Genomic DNA, 21,001 nt, shown 5'->3' on the forward strand with positions numbered 1-21,001 from the left:
GATTACTGGATTTAAAGTTGTGTATACATGAGGTTGGGAGCTGATCTATAGAGCCCGGTATATGTCGCGTTATGTGTTCAGGTGGGGGACCCGCTCTATGGTCGTGAGGTACAGAAGTGAATGAGTAAGTAACCTACACGTGCACTCGCATTCTGTATTTATTTGGACAGTGAAGCTAAACGGTGTAAATTTCGCTCTATACTCCCACGTTTTGGATTGGAGATCAAATGTTTCTGATGAGGTGACAGTACAGAATGTCACCTTTTATTTGAGGGTATTTCTCACGTGTTTTACCATTTAGAAATGAGCGCGCTTTATCTATTCCCACCATTTGAAGACGTTTATTTTTTTTACACAAATTCACTTTAATATTAAAGTAGTCGAAACGTTAGTATTTGGTCCCATATTCTTAGCATGTGACTACATCAAGCTTGTGGCTCTACAAACCTGGATGTATTTACAGTTTATTTTGGTTGCGTTTCGGATTGTACGGATGTACGCTGAGAGTCGGGACGCAAATTCAGGGAGTGAATACGTTTAAGAAATAAATGAACAAAACCAGAAACACAAACAGCGCATCGACATGAAATAGGAACAATGACGACTGGGGAAGAAAATAAAGGGCAGGTAATCAAGGAGGTGATGGAGTCCAGGTGAGTGTCATTATGCGTGTAACGGTGGTGACAGGTGTGCTCTAACGAGCAGCTTGGTGACCTAGAGGCCGGAGAGGGAGCACACGTGACACGGATTATGTTTTGCCCAATAGGAACTGAATGGTGAATAATGTATTGTGTCATAAGAAGAGAAGATCTTTCTGAACACTTCTACATTAATGTGGATAATCCTGAATGTATTGTGAATAATGATGAGTGAGAAAGTTACAGAGGAAATGCAAATAGTCCAGGTCGCCATTTCATTAATTGTTCAGCAGTCTTATGGCTTGGGGGTAGAAGCTGCCAAGGAGCCTTTTGGACCTAGACTTGGCACTCTGGTACCACTTGCCGTGCGGTAGCAGAAAGAACAGTCTATGACTTGGGTGACTGAAGTCTTTGACCATTTCTTGGCCTTCCTCTGACACCATGTAGTATAGAGGTCCTGGATGGCAGGAAGCTTTGCCCCAGTGATGTACTGGGCCGTACGCACTACCCTCTGTAGCGCCTTACGGTTGTATACCAAGCAGTTGCCATACAAGGCAGTGATTACAACCGGTCAGGATGCTCTCGGTGGTGCAGCTGTAGAACTTTTTGAGGATCTGGGGACCCGTGCCAAATCTTTTCTCCTGAGGGGGAAAAGGCATTGTCGTGCCCTCTTCACAACTTTCTTGGTGTGTTTGATATGATCATTTGTTGGTGATGTGGACACCAAGGAACTTGAAACTCTCGACCCGCTCCACTAAAGCCCCATCGATGTGAATGTCATGTTCGGCCCTCCTTTTCCTGCAGTCCACGATCATCTCTTTTGTCTTGTTCTTTTGCCACACTGCCAGGTCTCTGACCTCCCTTATATGCTGTCTCATCGTTGTCATTGAGGCCTTCCACTGTTGTGTCGTCAGCAAACTTAATGATGGTGTTGGACTTGTGTTGGACCTATACCCCGTGCTTTTTTTCACACTCAACAGTTGCCCTTGTGTATCAAAAATGGTCCACCACCTAAAGGACATCCAGCCAACTTGACACAACTGTGGGCAGCTTTGGAGTCAACAGGCCAGCATCCCTGTGGAACACTTTCAACACCTTGTAGTCCATACCCTGACGAATTGAGTCTGTACTGAGGACAAAAGAGGGTATAACTCAATATTAGGAATGTGCTGACACAATGTGTTGTACACTCAGTGTATTGCACCTGCCAGAAAGTGCACTTTATAGCCTCATTAAATGTGTGGTTTTTGAATGGAGAAAATGTCTATATTTCATGTCATTTCCCCCTTATATGTTGTCCAAGCCTGAACAGTCAGTGACGTACAGGAGCAGGATGATTTAGCTGACACGTCATGTGACCACTCATTTGCAGAAGCAGCTTCAGGCAGCACACCAGGGCTACAACGAGCCGGGTTACAGTATGTGCTGTTGCTACGGCTGCTTACTGCCGCCAGTTAAATCTACAAATGCACCCTTCTGCTTTACCTAGCAGTCTAACACATGATGGTTATTCAAAACACCCAGTAAGGCATACAGTATGTCTGTCTGTGTGTGGGAGGGTGCAAAAGGACATGTATTTGTAGTGAGCTCTCTGTTTCCCTTTGTCATGTGTATGCAACAAGGCCATGCCCACTATCACCACCACTACCAATCATCTTGGACCCCAGGAAGGGGATCCCTGATAAATACAAATTAAAAAATACAACGCCCCATAAAATGCAAATAGAGATATACTCCACTCGGCTGGATGCACACACTAATGATTAGTCATGAATGGAAGGAGGGAAACGCACACACACACACACACACTCTTTCTCTGGCTCTGCCCTGCCTGTGCTTCTCCCCTGCCGTCATAGTGATGTGAGAGCAAGAGAGGGAGGGAGGGGAAAAGAGAGAGCAGGAGAGGGAGGGGAAAAGAGAGAGCAGGAAGAAGGAGGTAGGGAGGGGCCCGTGAGCCAGAGAAGGAAGGGGAGGGTGCATAGAGGGAGAGCCAGAGAGAGAAACAGCAGTGCTGCATCGGTGGAACGAGGGAGGGAGGGAGGTGGAAGAGGGAGAGAGCAGCGAGAGAGAGAGTGAGAGAGAGAGATCCAGAGGAAGAGAGGGGGGCTTCCAGACTGGATGGGCCCAGCAGTGCCTTGATGGAGCATGGGCCAGGTTCTAGGATTCTCCCACTGCAGTGAGTGTGTCGGCTTTTCTCTGACTGTCTGTCTGTTGTTCGCATCCCCATATATCTGTACAGCATCTGTAATAGCCATATGCGTGGCCATCGATCTCCCCTCTCCCTCTCTTTCTCTCGCTCCCTCCCTTGATGAACACACGGTTGAACGGATGGATTGATGCAGTGTTGTAGCAGACACACCTTTTTCTTTTCCTTTGTAGAGACCTATTGCAGATATGTGTGTGTGTGTGTGTGTGTGTGTGTGTTCTCGGGGTGTGTAGGCTGTGTGTGTGTGTGTTTTCATTGACTGAGCACCGGTTGTGTGTGTGTGTGTGTGTGTGTGTGTGTGTGTGTGTGTGTGTGTGTGTGTGTGTGTGTGTGTGTGTGTGTGTGTGTGTGTGTGTGTGTGTGTGTGTGTGTGTGTGTGTGTGTGTGTGTGTGTGTGTGTGTGTGTGTATGCAGGTGTTTTCATTTTAGCCAGGGCTTCTTTTACAGTTACCAGCTGCTTGATTTATTGGATGTATGTAGTTAAGACCTCCCCCTGCCTGCTCTGCCAGAGCTGATCTCTACTGTAGGAGAGGGGACATAGTTAGCTGTTAGCATAACGTATACAAACACCAATGAAATTGCTTTTAAAGACTGGGTAATGGCTTAGAAAAAGGCTACTCAAATACCTGGATTTGAGCCATGGATTCTCCTAAAAATACAAATGCAACCATTTTTATTCATTCTCTCAATCTCATTTTAATGTATTGAGACACTATAGAAACACATTTACATGATTTGAAGCACGTAATCTGTCTGAGAATAGGCTATGTGTGGTAATGCTTTCGAATGTGATACAATGCTTTATATTGAGAGGGAAACTTATCTCGGTAGTGTCTGCTCTCCAGCCTTACATGCAAATAGGCCTTGTTGAAAAGTTGCAGACATAGAAATAGAAGGAAGAGAGGAGTTGTAGACATAGAGGTTATAGAAGTGTCTCCAGTTTCACATAAGAGTGGCCAAACGGCAGTCCTTAATAAGTTTTTAAGGTACAAATGGTCTGTTTTGCACTGTACATTTCACAACTGTGGTTATGATAGTTCCCCAGCCAATGGTAATAGGCATGTCTCTGATTAATCTTGTTATTTTTCTTCCAGAGGAATATGGTTCTGTCTCCTCCACGCCTGATTCAACACCTCCCTGCACTGACGGTAACATCACACAATGCATACATACAGTAGAGGTTTAGAAATGGACCGTGTGAATGATTGGACTTTGTATGTGAGAATCATCATTTGGAGAGAAAAAAAGCATACTATGACATGTCTACACGTCTAACCTGAAGTTGATTGTGTCCATTTGTTTGCTTGAATGCTTTTGTAGCCTTTCGGAATAATGAGATCTGGAAAGATTACTCCCATCAAATGTGTCTTGCACCTTTTTGGATGTTGCCCTCTCATTCAGACAAAGCATGTTGTGCTTCATTGGGCTTTCAACTCGGCGCTCAAAGACATCAGAGGATATGTAGCTGAGAAAGCGACGTCAAACGGCTCCTCCGTATGAACATTAACGCCACAGAACATGTGATGTGTCTATGGAATGACATTGCGTGCTTGTATAGCTTTCTCCTAGGATGAACGATTTCGCTGTAGTCTATAGCTAAATGTATAGGTTTTCTGTAATGAAAGCCGACACAATTTTCAACATATTACATTGACACAGGACCGGATAAAAAAATATAAAAATCAATATAGGTTTTACTTTAAGGCTTTTGGTGGGCCTGTTCTCTCCAGGTGGGAATGAGGAGTCTGAGCTGTACGACCTGCAGACGGCCAGGGAGTGGTCTGACGAAGAAGACGGGGGTCCGGAGGATGATGACGGTGGAGCTTCATCCCCCTCCATTTGGGGGACCCCGAGACAGAACTCCTTCGAGCCCACCTTCTCCTACATCGCCATCGCCGAGGCCGAGGCAGGCGGAGCCTCACGACATCATCGTGACTCATCGTCAGGGAGCCGGCGGAGGGGCGGGGCCAGGGGAGGCCGCACCTCCCTGATCCGCACGGACACCGTGGAATCGCTCCCCCCCCTGGACTCCCCCGACGTGGAGTGGGACCCCCACATCTTCCTCACCCTAGAGGATGAGGAGGAGAGGGAGAGGGAGGAAAGGGAGAGGGACCCCCACATCTTCCTCACCCTAGAGGATGAGGAGGAGAGGGAGAGGGAGGAAAGGGAGAGGGACCCCCACATCTTCCTCACCCTAGAGGATGAGGAGGAGAGGGAGGAAAGGGAGAGGGACGTCCACAGACCGCCTGTGACAGTCCAGGATTCTCTCCTAGATACTGAGATTGAACCTCAAGAGAGGGACACAGAGACCCAGAGAGAGGAGACAGAGCCCCTGGAGCCCCAGCACTACAGTCCCTCTGACAGCCACCAGGGTGAGCCCACTATGGGGCAGTGGGGATGGGGTGGAGCTATCTAGATGAGTGGGTAGATGGGATCAGGGTAGATATACCTGCATGGAGCTACATTTATAAAAGCAGGAGATACTGCATCTTTTCAGGCTTTCTAGACCCTGAAATCACACTGTGGGCGAGCATATTGCTCCAGGGTAAATGGGTGTAACCTCCATGTTTGAAAATGGGAAGTGTGTCCCATTTGATAGTACATAACTGTGACAGTGTGTGTAAGTGTGTGTGTGTAAGTGTGTGCGTGTGTGTGTGCGTGTGTGCGCGTGTGTGACCAAAGATGAAGTCAGACACCACTGTGCTTTAGACTCCCTGGACAGCATGCTCTCTCCTGTTGTTTAGGATCAGGATGAACACTTTTGTTAATAAGATTGCTAAATCACTGCTCATTGTAAGGTAGGTGAGGTTCAGGTAAATAATGACGTCGTTAGATAAATTACATTTGTAGTTGATCTATTGCGACCTGCCTGTAGACTAACTTGATGCAGGGCAATGACCTCGTCACAATTACCTTGTGTCCTGTTTCTCAGCAGCATCACCACCCCCTGAGCCTGAGTCCCTCGTAACCATGGAAACCACCGTCCCACTGCTCACGGCTGTGCGACCAAGAGGCGGCCTCACCGATGACGTGTCATCCACTTCCTCCACCTCCATTGGTCGAAACACTCAGGAAGAGCTGTTTAGCGAACAGTGGTTTTCGGTGCTCAACCTATCAGGCCCTACGATATGCACCCACATAGCAGGTAACGTTTGTAGCACATCTTACCTATTTTTATGTGACTTTCCTATCTTGGAACTACCTTTACAATTTGAGCATCTACCATCCATCCCCTTGCCCGAATCATTCTGCTACATTATCTTACGTCCGATAGTGCGTCTGCACTAATGATGCCATCTGCCGGAAGACAGTGACCCCTACCCCGTTACCTCCCTCCCATCTCTGTCCTCGATATGCTGCTGAGAGCACAAAGCATTCCCTCCCACTGCCTGAGTAACATAGACCCTGGAATATATTTTTGCTGTGAGCCCTGTGTGTTCCATTGTGTCAAGGGGTAATGGGCTAATTCCACCAAAAATCATTCCTGCTCTGTCTGTATGTATGTCTGCTGGGATATACACACTGACACCCTAATCTTTCCGTATCCCTTGGATCACTTTACACATGATAAAGAGAATGTGAGACAGGGCAGTGAAGGAAAGCGGGAGAGAGAGAGAGAGAGAGACCAAGTGTGAGACATTAAATCTATCTTCTCTGGCCTCCATGGTCGATATTGTTGACTCTTCAAGGGGGATGCCACTCAATATAGACCTCCGCCATATCCTCCAATCTTATTATAGTGGGTGGACTGGGGGGTGGCTGGCCCGGCGGCTGGGTGGACTGGGGGCTGGGTGTACTGTACTGCCCACCCCCCTCTCACTGACCCTGGGTGATTAATGACTGGTCAAGCTGTTGACAGGCTTTAAGGGTTTCTAGATCAAGTGTTTCTAGATCATGTAAAGCGAACCATCTGGTTTCTGTATCAGATATGTCAGAACACATTTGACTCCCCATGTTTATTGTGAGGTTAGACTAGCTGGTTACAGGTTAGACTACCGCTATGCATATCTGAATAGAGGTTATTTGCGCACGCATGCCATCTAGAACCTAAAAGGGTTCTTTGGCTGTCATAATAGCAGATCCCTTTGAAGAAGCCTTTTTGGTTCCATATAGAACCCGTTTGGGGTTCCACGTAGAACCATTTCCACGGAGGGGTTCTACCTGAAACCGAAAAAGGCTTTTACCTGGAACCAAAAAGGGTTCTCGTATGGGGACAGCCGAAGAACCCTTTTGGAACCCTTTTTCCCTAAGAGTTTGTACCCGCTGGTAGGACGGTACTGTTTGTATCTCACAATAATGTGTTTTTACTCCTATACCTTCTCCTTTGCTAGCTGTTGTCTGTCCTGTCTCTGCTTACATAAAGTGTGTTATGTAATTCTCCGTAATGTCCGTTTTCCGTCTCTGTGTGAGTGTTTTTTCCTCTGAATGGGTTTGTGTGTCGTCGTTGTCTGTGGTTATGTCTCTTTGCGTCTCTATGTTATCCACCATGGCTATCTATGTGTATGCCAACGTGTGTGTGTGTGTGTCTCAAGATTTGTCTCTGTCTCAGGTCAATATATACAGTATATGCATGTACTACGTGTGAATAAGTGAATATATCTATCTTATCTATCTATGCTGTAGTCTACATGAGTCTTGAGGGGGGCGGGCCCTATTTGGAGTGAAAAGTCTCTGTACTGCTGACGGGGCAGGGGAGGCCAAAAACAGCTCAGCGTGGCAGGGAGAGAGCAGGGGGACTGAGAGAGAGACAAACAGAGAGAAGGGGGGATCGCCTGAGCAGCAACCAAAATGGCCAACATTAACGGTAAGACCCTGGGCTCAGAGAGACAAGATGGAGATATTATGAGACTGTGTCAGCCGGCACAATGAGATCTATCAGTGAATGGACTAGGTGGGGAGGCAGGTGACCTATTGAATGGGCAAAGCAGTGTCTCGTTTCAGACATTGGCACAGTTAGAATTACAGTACCTGTCGTCCTCAGCCGTCGGGGCGTTTCCACATGTCGGGACTGACTGTCTGTCCAGTGTAGAGCTGTGCATTTAGTGACCGTGGCTTTGGAGAGGAGTCTGAACGTCAGGAGACCAGCTACAGCCGAGGGTCTTTGGGGAGATTTTGACCCCTCACTGACCAACTTTGCAGAGGTGTGTGTGTCTGCCTGCATATTGATGGGATTGTTTCAGGCGGGTTAAGAGTGTCCTAAGGAGTGTTTTAGATGGTGGCGACTAGGGTTTTGACGATACCAGTATCGCAACATTTTTTCCATGGCACAAAAATTCAACTCTTTGATCCTTTGAAAACCTGCTCATTCTGGCCTTAGTGGTGACCATCCAGAGTTGTGTTATAGCTTGTTACAGCATGTAGGGACCATATATGTGATTGTTTGTGTGTAGGTAAGAGGCTAGTAGTGTAATGAGCTGATCTGTGCCCCATCTGACAGGGTTACCTCTTTGGGCAGCAGGGTTGGCAGAGCCAAGGTGTTTCACAGGGCTACTCTGGGACTTCCTGCATGCCCCATAGTGTTAAAATGGGTGGGTGGTGGTTTTGGTTGTGGTGGTAAATAAAATGCCAGGTCAGGCTGTGAATTGGTTGACTGGTGATTTTATTATGTTGTAGTAAAGATTGAGTCAGTCAGTCAGTCATTCATTCAGTCATTCAGTCATTCAGTCAGTCAGTCATTCAGTCAGTCAGTCATTCAGTCAGCCATTCAGTCATTCAGTCGGTCAGTCGGTCGGTCGGTCATTCGGTTATTCAGTGCTCAGCTCTGTGGTGGTTAGATCAGTCAGAGGAGGGCTGCATTGTATTTCCTCATGGTGTAAGAGTATACGGAACTTGGCATAGATAGAGAGGTTTCTCTAAGATTATGGCAAATACGGCTTTTAATTTGGTGTGTGTGTGTGTGTGTGTGTGTGTGTGTGTGTGTGTGTGTGTGTGTGTGTGTGTGTGTGTGTGTGTGTGTGTGTGTGTGTGTGTGTGTGTGTGTGTGTGTGTGTGTGTGTGTGTGTGTGTGTGTGTGTGTGTGTGTGTGTGTGTGCGAGCGTGTGACTCCCCCCTTCCCACTTCATATTGTCTCTACTATTCTCAGAGAGTTCATTATATCACTATATTAACATTAACCAATATAGTCGTGACTTAGTATATAGTTAATCTATTGGACCGTCAAATGAGGGGTTTGTTTTGCCCCGGCGTCAGTATAACTTGTTGTGGTATGTCTTCCTTTTCTTAGTGCACTTAGTCTGTGCATTTAACAGTGTTACAATGTGCTGGTCAATGTCGCAAAGTGCCAACACATCAGAGAGCTGTATGCTACTGTACTGTAGTTCCAGCTGTTGGGACAGTGGGCAGATGTGTGTGTGTGTGTGTACCAGAGGCTTTGAGGGTATTAATAGTGTGTGGTAATGTTTATAAATAGTCCTCCTGCTGGTCAGGTATATCAGTGCACTCTATTCTAATTTCCAGGGCCAGGCTCACTCATAACACTGATAGCCCTGGAGTAACGACCACATGTCTTTGTCACTACAGTTTACCACCTCCGAGTTCAGCTTCATTACACTGTGCTATCAGTGTTTTGGCTGTAATTACTCTGTTGGTTAGGAGCTACTGCTACTTATTCCATGGAGGGATCAGGCCAGGGGAGCCTCCATTTTGGCTCTGAGAGGGCCCAGTCGCAGTGGCTCCAGTTGCTGGGTGACTGATCAAGGGAGACGGACAGGGTGCAGAAAGGGGGTGGAAGCGGGCTTGAAGATTGTCAGCAGGTGCTCTCCGGGGCAACATTTAAATTCAGGGTTCCTGCTCCCTCCTCTCCTCTTTTCTTTCCTCTTCTCTCTCCTTTCATCTACACAGTGCGCAGGCTATATTAAGCCCAGGCCTAGACTTGACATCTCCCCCTGCTCCTGTCTGTGTTTTCTCTCTGCCTGGTGATCACTGTCCCTCTGCTCTGCCTACGCACGGCTGAAAGGCCTTCTGGCCCACTGAGCACTGGAGAGTCAGAGACAAACATGGACTGACTGGCTGGTGATGCTGTGGGTTTTTTTGTAAAAGGCACATAGGCAGGAACAGGGAGGAGGAGAGACTCTTGCAGCTCTGACTGTCCCTGCGGCCGTTAGCAACCAACTAAAATAATCTGAGGAAGTGTCAGATGCATGGGCTTGTCCCCTCCCTCACCTTGCCTCAATGAAGACCATGTTGGCTTCCACTCTGTTTCTCATTGGTTTATACTTGAATTGAACATGTAGACAATGCATCTAACTTTCTTATTTTTCCACCTATTCTCCCTCTTGTCGATTCCCCTCTCCGTCCCTCAATTCCCCTCTCCGTCCCCTCTCCGTCCCTCAATTCCCCTCTCCGTCCCCTCTCCGTCCCTCAATTCCCCTCTCCGTCCCTCTTACTGTCTATCCTTCTCTGGCTCCTCTGCTCTCCCCTCTTCTCCTCCTCCTCTCCTCAGTGATGGATCTGATCTACTGGAAGGACACAGAGCGTACAGGCATGGTATTCACAGGGCTGGTGGTGGGTTTGCTGTCCTTGTTCCAGCTCAGCATCATCACAGTCATCTCCACCATCTCCCTGGGGGCCCTGTGCTTCACCGTCTCAGTCAGCCTCTACTATAAGATCCTGCACATGCTCAACATGGGAGACGGAGTGCCCCCCTTCAAGTGAGTGGCTGGCCACCTGGCATGAGATGGGATAGAATGGGGGTGGGGAAGTGTTCCTATTACACCTGGAGGGGGTTCTCTTCTCTCAATGTAATCATGTTCTCTCCTCTCCATTCTCGTTGTCTGTCCTCTTCTCTGCTCTTTTAAAAATATTTCCTCTTTTGTCCTTTATTCCTGTCTTCTTCCTCTCCCCTCCCTCTTCTTTTCCTATTTCTTCTCGCCTTTCCTCTCCTATTTCCTCTCCTATTTCCTCTCACCCCCCACTCCCTTCCACTCTTGTTTATCTCCTCTCTTCTCTAATAACATTGTGGGAGTGGCATTCAGGAATAGGTTCTTTATTGGCTGGATTCCCTCACCTCCCAAAATAAATCCTGTCTGGGATCACAGTCCGGTGGGCTTGTCTTTAAGAAAACGGCAGGTTTCTTTTAGGTTAACCACTGCTGTGTGACAAAATAGTTGATAGAATTCATCCATCGTGATCCGAAAGGACATTTTGACTTGAATATCTGTGCTGATGAAAATCATTGAGGCATAAGACGACAAACCGCGTTCTGCGTCATGACGCTCGTGGCGACAATCGCTCATTTTCTATCCAACACTGCCTCTTTCCTCCTTTCCCATTGGTCCTGAACTCTATCTCCCTGTTTCTCCATCACTCCCCCTCTATCACTCTGTCTTTTAATGCGCCCTCCGTTTCTACCCACCTCTCTTTCTGTCCTCAGGGCGTATCTAGATTTGGATATCAGTTTCAGTGGGGAGCTGGCTGACCAATACACGCAGAAGGTCATCGTTGCAGTCGTCTCTGCTGCTAACTCACTCAAGAATCTCTTCCTGGTTGGAAACCTCTTCAACTCTCTCAAGGTGAGGCTGCCTAGGTATTGGATCTCATCGATCTTTGTCTAGAAAGGGCCAGAATATGGCAGTACCTTTTTTATATGCTCTCCTTCAAGAGCTCCTCTCAAGTATCATTCATTCACTTAAAACATCTTCAGGGTTGGTGGGTCCCCTGCGGGACGGTTGAGCTAACGCGGGCTAATGCGATTAGCATGAGGTTGTAAGTAACAAGAACATTTCCAAGGACATAGACATATCTGATATTGACAGAAAGCTTAAATTATTGTTAATCTAACTGCACCAATTTACAGTAGCTATTACAGTGAAAAAAGACCATGCTATTGTTTGAGGAGAGTGCACCGTTTTGAACATGAAAAGTTATTAATAAGTCTTGATACAAAATTTTGAACAGAAATGCAATGGTTCATTTGATCAGTCTAAATCTTGGCACATACACTGCTGCCATCTAGTGGCCAAAATCTAAATTGCACCTGGGCTGGAATAATACATTTTGGCCTTTCTCTTGCATTTCAAATATGATGGTACCAGATGTTTTACCAGATCTATTGTGCTATACTCTCCTACATTCCTTTAAAATTTCCACAAACTGCAAGGTGTTTCCTTTCAAATGGTACCAATAATATGCATGTCCTTGCTTCAGGGCCTGAGCTACAGGCAGTTAGATTTGGGTATGTCATTTTAGGCGAAAATTAAAGGGGCCGATCCTTATTAAGGTTCAAATAACTTTTTACACAAGGAAGCTCTTCAGAATGGCATAGACCTTTTGTCCCTCAAAACATGCCCTTTCTCTCTCTGCCTCTCTTGCTCTCTCTTTTCATCTCCTTCCCTTCTCCTCCTTGTCTCTTGAACCCAGTCCATGAGGCCATCTTGTCGTTGTGGATTTACTTCAACCTTACTACATCTAGCTGTCTGTTCTCGACTCTCTTTCCTTCGAGCAGACATCCCTCCCTCCTCTTTCTCTATCCACCTTTTTCTCTTCCTCTGCTCTGTTGTGGCATGAGCCTGCCTCCCCGCTCACTGGAGATGACGACGTTGTCATGCCCACCGTCGTCAAATGTCAAATGACGACTGTGTTTCCTAACAAGACCACTATCAAAGACCGCTGCTGTCATACCCACAACTCACTGTGGTTCATATGATTGTGATTATCGTGTACATATGGTCCCGCCGCTTTCAGCGTTCCCTGGTTTCTGTGGGCATCGGAGTGTGATGCAAGCAAACTGGCAGCAAGCGCAATTGCAAGTTTGCAGAACGTTGGGATTTTATTGAATTGGCATCGGGGACGATGCGTCACATTGTAAGGGTAGCAATAAGAAAGTAGTCCAACTGTATCGTCCCCTTACCAGTGTACCTGAGAGCACTCAAAGCATTGCAACAGTGTCATTTTTTGGGGGGAGGCTAAAACAACATAGTGCTCACGCAAAGGTTACTTTTAACAGTTTGCCAAAGGTTCTCGTCCTTTCCCTCTCCCCATCCTATGTATGTGTTTCATACAGAACATGTATGACATTTCTCTGTGTGTATTTCAGTTACACTCTAGGTCAGTCCTGACATATTGATGAAGCGTTTTCCCTTGTCGGAGTCACACAACATGTACGGCAAACTTCCGACTAGTAATTCAATCAAATTCAATTCTAATCTGAATCTCAGTTCGTTATGAAATGATACAACGTTTCTGCTAGAAACCTTCTTTTTAGACTTTGTTCATTTTCTCTCCAGTTTTCCCGGGACAGTAGAAGGAAAACATTGGCACATTAAATCAACAACAGTCATGTGACTTGCACCATACTGCTTTAGGGTTAAATGTAAATTTACAGCAGGAGTTCTTAGTGTGACTTATCACAGTTAGTGAGAGCCAGTGTGACTGTACCACGTAGCCTTAAGCCTGAGCCCCAGAAGCCGCAGAGCCCCCTTGGTCTCAACCCTGACCTGGCCGGTATGTGACATGGGACACAGGTGGCTGTTAACCCAGTTACAGGGTACGAGAGGAGTTTCGTCTTCTCTGAGAAGGGGGTGTCCCGTTTCAGGATGGGGGCATGGGCCCTAAGTGACAACCCAACTGCGCTATATTACACCAACTCCACAAAGGTTATGTTGGATGATCTGGGAAATATGTACTCATTCATTTGTATGATGCGTGCATTCATTGACGTTTTACATTTGAGTCATTTGGCAAACGCGTCTATCCAGAGAGACTTGCAGTTAGTGCATTCATTTTAAGATAGCTAGGTGGGACAACCACATATCTCAGTCCTAGTAAGTACATTTTTCCTCAATAAAGTAGCTATCGGGAAAGTCAGAGCAAGTAAGGAGGGGGGGAAAGTCAAGTGTGAGTGTTAGATCACGAAAGGTTTTGAGGGGGGAGTTGTTGTGGGATTATTTAAGATACTCTTTGCAACACATTTACCACAAGCTTATGCATTCTAAGTCTTTGGCGGTCCTGTACCACTCAGTTGGTAGAGCATGGCGCTTGCATCGCCAGGGTAGTGGGTTCAAATCCCGGGGGCCGTCCCATACTTCAAATGTATGCCTGCAAGTTGCTGTGGATAAAAATCGCTTGCTAAATATATTTATATTTTGATGGAATTTGCTTATTGTAGAGAGTACATTCAAATTGTGCGTTGTGTATGTGGAGCTCACTGTGTTTCCTCCCGTTCTTCTCAGCTCCTGGCTCTGATGTACCTGGTGACTTTCCTGGGAGACCTGTGTAATGGCCTTACTGTGCTCATCATTGGTGAGAATCACAGACACAGTTGGAATCAGTATTCGAAATAACTTTATTGAATTGCCATTCAATAATCATGATGGCCATTTGTCCTGCAGAGACTGATACCATTGGCTGATGCATGCCAACATTGTCGAATATTGCACTTCTAGTATTTCAGTTGAAGACGGGGCTTATATTGCTTTATCAACAGCCTTTTGATTTGAATAAAAGGGCATGCCATGTTGTTAGTCTGAAGAAGCTACTTACTCAATCAGAAAGCTTAACACATGCCATCACCTCCCCTTCTGTCCTCTTCTCCAGGTGTGATCGCTCTATTCTCTCTACCGCTGGTCTACAGGCAGCACCAGGTAAAACCTCACTCACGCTGCTGACAACTGCTCTCCTGATTTATTCACTGAGTTGTTCAAATGAAGTGAGTTTCTCGCCAATACCTCTTTTGACGTTCCAGGCAAAAGTGGACGGCTTCGTTGCAGGAATTCAGGCTAACGTTGACAACGCCAAGGACATGTGAGTATGGCGCCATCTTTCGTCACGGCGGTGGAATGCAACATTCCTCTTTCCTTCCTGTAGTTTTCCATTGCAGCTCTGCAGACCCTGAACTTATTTCTGAATAACTGACATTTACTCAATTTGTAATGGCTGGCAGTATTGGAGAAATGGTATGGAAAAAACCTATAACCTTTTGTCAAATGACCAAAGTAAATGAGATCATGTGATATTGACCCCTCTCTTTAATACAGTCTCCACAGAATTGCCCAAGGTGGTGGTCCCACCCCTGACACAACCCCTGGCGGTGCCAAGCCCAAAACACAATGAAGAGTCATGGCGGACAGGAGAGGAGGATGAGGAGCAGAGAAGAGGAGGAGTTACGGGCTGTCACTCAGATGTCTTACTAAGCAGTCTGTTCTCAGAGCTCCAGAACGTGGAGTTTCTGAGATGGGGGGTCAAACCATGGGGTTGGGACATGATGATACTGTATACTGTATGGTGGGATAGGGTAGCTTGCTAGTGGGTGAGGATGAGGGAACGGGAGTGATATCTGGACGGGAGTTGTTGCTGTTTCGAAGGAAGGTTTAAGACACAGCTCAGTGTTAAATGACCTACATGGGTGATTGTGGCTTGAATGATCGAGACTGTTGCAGTCCAGTAAAGTTATAAGACTGATTGGAACCTCGAACTCTAGGAGACCTGTGTGTTCCTTATTGACAGCTGTATATCTGAACAGAGGGAAGTAAAAACTTCAGAATAGAGTCCAGCGGGACTGGAGTTCACCAGGAGCTAGGACAGGGTCAGGCCCGGGTCAGAGGTTAGAGTTCACCAAACGAGAGTTCATCATTATTCATGGCAGCCTAACACTTGGAATCAGGATGTGTGTGTGTGTGTGTGTGTGTGTGTGTGTGTGTGTGTGTGTGTGTGTGTGTGTGTGTGTGTGTGTGTGTGTGTGTGTGTGTGTGTGTGTGTGTGTGTGTGTGTGTGTACACAGTATGTGTGAGTTGACATGCAGCTTGCTGATCTGAACCTGTTACCTGAGAGCTATTAAAACCACAATTTGTTATTTTAATTTCAAATGTTCTGTTTCTTTTTGCCCACATGAATCATCCACACGTCTGAGATTTGTGTTCATCAACGTTGAACGTCTTCCATTCTCATTTCACCAGTCTATACAACCAGTCAAGTTTCTCAAATTAGCCCCACCTTCAACTGGAGGATGCAACAGCACAGTCAGAACCAGGCCTCTAAATGCCTTATCTGGATGAATGAATGAGTGAAAATGTACACAAAGATTGAGGTAAAAATGAATTTGGACAATACAGTACTGAGTATTGAAGGTAAAACCAGATCTCTGATGATGGAGTATTGAAACAATTATATGAATCTCCTTCATCGCAGAGGCGCACATATGTTCTTCTGGTCATGCATCAGAAGTATTTATGCAAAGGAGTTTAAAAAATAAAAGGTGGAAAAATCAGAAGACCTATGAAGGGGGTAGTATTACCCAAACATTGAACCCCCATCACCCACACAGACGGTACCTCTAGCCTATCATCTCGTGGACAGGTGCACGCAACATATTTACATTTACATTTTACATTTAAGTCATTTTTTACATTACATTTAAGTCATTTAGCAGACGCTCTTATCCAGAGCGACTTACAAATTGGTGCATACACCTTAAGACATCCAGTGGAACAGCCACTTTACAATAGTGCATCAGACGCTCTTATCCAGAGCGACTTACAAATTGGTGCATTCACCTTATGACATCCAGTGGAACAGCCACTTTACAATAGTGCATCTAAATCTTTTAAGGGGGGTGAGAAGGATTACTTTATCCTATCCTAGGTATTCCTTAAAGAGGTGGGGTTTCAGGTGTCTCCGGAAGGTGGTGATTGACTCCGCTGTCCTGGCGTCGTGAGGGAGTTTGTTCCACCATTGGGGGGCCAGAGCAGCGAACAGTTTTGACTGGGCTGAGCGGGAACTGTACTTCCTCAGTGGTAGGGAGGCGAGCAGGCCAGAGGTGGATGAACGCAGTGCCCTTGTTTGGGTGTAGGGCCTGATCAGAGCCTGGAGGTACCGTTCCCCTCACAGCTCCGTAGGCAAGCACCATGGTCTTGTAGCGGATGCGAGCTTCAACTGGAAGCCAGTGGAGAGAGCGGAGGAGTGGGGTGACGTGAGAGAACTTGGGAAGGTTGAACACCAGACGGGCTGTGGCGTTCTGGATGAGTTGTAGGGGTTTAATGGCACAGGCAGGGAGCCCAGCCAACAGCGAGTTGCAGTAATCCAGACGGGAGATGACAAGTGCCTGGATTAGGACCTGCGCTGCTTCCTGTGTGAGGCAGGGTCGTACTCTGCGGATGTTGTAGAGCATGAACCTACAGGAACGGGCCACCGCCTTGATGTTAGTTGAGAACGACAGGGTGTTGTCCAGGATCACGCCAAGGTTCTTAGCGCTCTGGGAGGAGGACACAATGGAGTTGTCAACCGTGATGGCGAGATCATGGAACGGGCAGTCCTTCCCCGGGAGGAAGAGCAGCTCCGTCTTGCCGAGGTTCATAGGATGGTATTGTAGTCTGTCAACAGACTGCGGGATGCAACGACTAACAAGGAACTTTGTTCCAGTGTGCAGATTTTTTCATCACTAATAATTTGGACAAAACAAGATTTCAAGGGGGTTCATATCTTTCAAATTTTGGAAGGGGAGGAGACATTTGGCCCATGATTGAGCTGAGAGTTTCCTTTTAGGGTTTTCTTATAAACTCAGCAAAGAAAGACACGTCCATTTTTCAGGACCCTGTCTTTCAAAGATAATTAGTAAAAATCAAAATAACTTCACAGATCTTCATTGTAAATGGTTTAAACACTGTTTCTCATGTTTGTTCAATGAAACAAACAATTAATAAACATGCACTTGTGGAACGGTCGTTAAGACACTAACAGCTTACAGACGGTAGGCAATTAAGGTCACAGTTATTAAAACTTAGGACACTAAAATGCCTTTCTACTGACTCTGAAAAACACCAAAAGAAAGATGCCCAGGGTCCCTGCTCATCTGCGTGAACGTGCCTTAGGCATGCTTCAAGCAGGCATGAGGATTGCAGATGTGGCCAGGGCAATAAATTGCAATGCCAGTACTGTGAGACGCCTAAGACACAGCTAGAGTGAGACAGGACAGACAGCTGATTGTCCTCGCAGTGGCAGACCACGTGTAACAACCCCTGCACAGGACCGGTACATCCGAACATCACACCTGCGGGACAGGTACAGGATGGCAACAACTGCCCGAGTTACACCAGCAACGCACAATCCCTCCATCAGTGCTCAGACTGTCCGCAATAGGCTGAGAGACTGGACTGAGGGCTTGTAGGCCTGTTGGAAGGCGGGTCCTCACCAGACATCGCTGGCAACAATGTCGCCTATGGGCACAAACCCACCGTCGCTGGACCAGACAGGACTGGCAAATAGTGCTCTTAGTTTTGTCTCACCAGGGGTGATGGTCAGATTAGCGTTTATAGTTGAAGGAATGAGCGTTACACCGAGGCCTGTACTCTGGAGCGGGATCGATTTGGAGCTGGAGGGTCCGTCGTGGTCTGGGGCGGTGTGTCACAGCATCATCGGACTGAGCTTGTTGCCATTGCAGGCAATTTCAAAGCTGTGCGTTACAGGGAAGATATCCTCCACCCTCATGTGGTACCCTTCCTGCAGGCTCATCATGACATGACCCTCCAGCATGACAATGCCACCAGCCATACTGCTCGTTCTGTGCGTGATTTCCAGCAAGACAGGAATGTCAGTGTTCTACCATGGCCAGTGAAGAGCCCGGATCTCAATCCCATTGAGCACATCTGGGACCTGCTGGGTCGGAGGGTGAGGGCTAGGTCCATTCCCCCCAGAAATGTCTGGGAACTTGCAGGTGCCTTGGTGGAAGAGTGGGGTAACATCTCACAGCAAGAACTGGCAAATCTGGTGCAGTCCATAAGGAGGAGATGCACTGCAGTACTTAATGCAGGTGGTGGCCACACCAGATACTGACTGTTTCTTTTCATTTTGACTCCCCCCTTTTTTCAGGGACACATTATTCCATTTCTGTTAGTCACATGTCTGTGGAACTTGTTCAGTTTATGTCTCAGTTGTTGGAATCTTATGTTCATACAAATATTTACACTTAAGTTTGCTGAAAATAAACGCAGTTGACAGTGAGAGGACGTTTCTTTTTTTGCTGACTTTATATCTCCCCAAGAACCTAATTGAGCATCTGGCACAATTTACGTTAAATATTAGTTCTGGGTTTCCAAGATTACGTCTAGCCTGACAGTGTGTTTGGGAGCAATGACTCAATAGGTGTCCTTCTAAGAACAGTCGCATTAATGCGTGAATGACTTTGCTTAGCTACCCAAACTCCAAACACTACGCCACTACCACAGATGTTAGTTTCTTCTCTGTAATGAGTACCTCCCCGACATTTTTTAGAACGTAAACACATTCTAACCATTGTGATTGGTCCCAGAAACCGATGGGTTGGGCCAGAGCCAGAACACACATGGGTAAAGCGGTGTTTGGAAAATGTGTCATTGACTTTGATACTGGGGGTTCGAGACGATCCAATCGCTGATGACTTTGTTTTGTTCAACACCCCTCGTTTTGAAGTCACCACAAATGACTTAAACGATGGCAGTCTCAGACTGAAGTATGTAGCGGACATAGAGCAGTGGAACAATTCAATTTGAGTTGTCAGGGAATGAATCACTAGCTAGATAACAGATTCTAGACACCTTCTGTAACAAGCCATTCAAGTTAGACTAAAACCAATCATTTTTTTGAGTCATTTCACAATAATGGAAAATCATCATCATCACCCATTTTGGTGTAAAGAAATATTTCAGAACATGCTGCCACTGAAATGCCCCCCCATCTATTACTTTAAGGTCCTCACCACAGCTTGGCAGTGTGCTTTAGTCGTGCACTAAACCTTTTTTTTTATGGGTACATTTTCTTCTGCCTTATAATTATTGTATGTTCTGACTCTGTGCAATAATGTTGGACTTGTATGTTAAGAATGAACTTTATCCCAGGACATGATTAGATGTGGCTGATCACCTACACTTGACATCGCCCTCCCTTCTATAGTATGTTGCACTGATCTCACTACACAATCCTGGGGATGCCTGATGGCCCAGAGACCTGAACCCTTGGTAGATGGTGAATTGGAGGATGAGAGGTGAGATGGGTTATGGTTCACAGGAAGACTTTAATAACTAATCCCTTAGAAGAGGCAAGGACAGGAGAGCAAGTCTTATCAAACCTCAAATTAAATGTCATTACTTGTATTATACATAGACCAACATTCATTATTTTGTATGATCAAAAATCAAATGGGTACCCAAACGTTTAATTTTGCAATAAGATATTAAACACAAAATCTTGACAAACAAATCAACATTTTTATGAGTCGTGTTTGATTCCTTTATGTGTTTTCCCACCACGTTGTATGTGTGTGTGTGTGTGTGTGTGTGTGTGTGTGTGTGTGTGTGTGTGTGTGTGTGTGTGTGTGTGTGTGTGTGTGAGAGAGAGAGAGAGAAAGAGAGAGCGTTAAGACTCCGGAGTTTTTTATATACACGTTTTTAAGCTAAACTAAAAGAAAGAGGGAGTGTTATCGTTGCCATTTGATGACTAGCTTTTTACCACAGGGAGGCGACAAAAGCCAATCCATGTACTGCAACAGTAATACCGTGTCACAGATTAATAGTGAAGGTGTCACTCCATTATGATTTTGAATACGACATTTACACTTGATTGACTGTGACTCTGCAGAACCTAAATGTGCAAATATCCACGAGGCTGAGATATCTTTAGAATTGATGATGGTAAAATTAACCAGAAATTACGAAATTGACTGGAAGTGCAGTACTGCTTGCCCAGGCCTCAAATATAGTGCAGTAGGTGACATAATGTATGAGCCGAGAGCAAACTCGACCATGGGCCTTACTGGCGTTTCAGTTTGTGCATTTCTAAAAGAAATCGACACCTGACAGAAGGAAATTGGGGCATTTAAACTGGTTTACCTTGACAAGTCTCAACATGCCCTTACCTCAAACTAGGCGTTAAATGTGTATTAGTTCCGGGTTGTAGGCATATTGGCTGTGTCTTTTGGTTTAGTCTGTTCTCACTGTAGGACATCGCAATAATATTGCATCAGCCTAAATCTGTTGAAGGTGTGCCACAGTTCACTTTCAAACCAGCTGCTTGACAAAGCCGATGAATGTGAACAGTTGAAGGTTTGGGCCTCATTTTTTTGTAGAATGATGTTTTGTGTTACTGGCCCTCATTTTAAATAGTTAGTAGGTAAATTGTCAAAGGGGAAATGCGTGTCAAAGTCCTCCAAAAGTTGCCTTTCAAGTTTTCCCTTCCTGTTATATATTCTAAAATG

At 46.1% G+C, this 21,001-nt stretch overlaps 1 protein-coding gene across 7 annotated transcripts; it reads left to right on the forward strand.

Annotated features, from left to right (window-relative positions):
• Positions 1 to 105: 105 nt before the first annotated feature.
• rtn2a (reticulon 2a) lies at positions 106 to 15,637 on the forward strand. 7 transcript variants are annotated; one of them, XM_052467297.1, is made up of 10 exons: positions 106 to 124; positions 3,939 to 3,992; positions 4,575 to 5,216; positions 5,777 to 5,989; positions 10,286 to 10,493; positions 11,216 to 11,354; positions 14,013 to 14,082; positions 14,377 to 14,423; positions 14,525 to 14,583; positions 14,817 to 15,014. In XM_052467297.1, the coding sequence occupies exons 1-10, from the start codon at positions 121 to 123 to the stop codon at positions 14,890 to 14,892; spliced, it is 1,512 nt and encodes a 503-aa protein (XP_052323257.1). In that variant the 5' UTR covers positions 106 to 120; the 3' UTR covers positions 14,893 to 15,014. The 7 variants fall into 7 exon arrangements, with proteins under 7 accessions (XP_052323257.1, XP_052323255.1, XP_052323256.1 ...); XM_052467295.1 differs by lacking the exon at positions 106 to 124 and adding an exon at positions 2,667 to 2,814; XM_052467296.1 differs by lacking the exon at positions 106 to 124 and adding an exon at positions 2,667 to 2,814 and having other exon boundaries at positions 5,780 to 5,989.
• Positions 15,638 to 21,001: the final 5,364 nt, after the last annotated feature.

The sequence above is a fragment of the Oncorhynchus keta genome, chromosome 18, assembly GCF_023373465.1.
Source record: "Oncorhynchus keta strain PuntledgeMale-10-30-2019 chromosome 18, Oket_V2, whole genome shotgun sequence".
In the NCBI taxonomy this organism is placed as follows: Eukaryota; Metazoa; Chordata; class Actinopteri; order Salmoniformes; family Salmonidae; genus Oncorhynchus; species Oncorhynchus keta.

What these genes read in the sequence shown, in the direction of transcription:
- rtn2a (XM_052467295.1), top strand. Translation starts at nt 2,784, where the DNA reads ATGGGCCAGGTTCTAGGATTCTCCCACTGCA. An exon ending in TCTAGGATTCTCCCACTGCA is followed by an intron (nt 2,815 to 3,938) that starts GTGAGTGTGTCG and finishes TTTTTCTTCCAG; the next exon opens with AGGAATATGGTTCTGTCTCC. An exon ending in TCCCTCTGACAGCCACCAGG is followed by an intron (nt 5,217 to 5,776) that starts GTGAGCCCACTA and finishes CCTGTTTCTCAG; the next exon opens with CAGCATCACCACCCCCTGAG.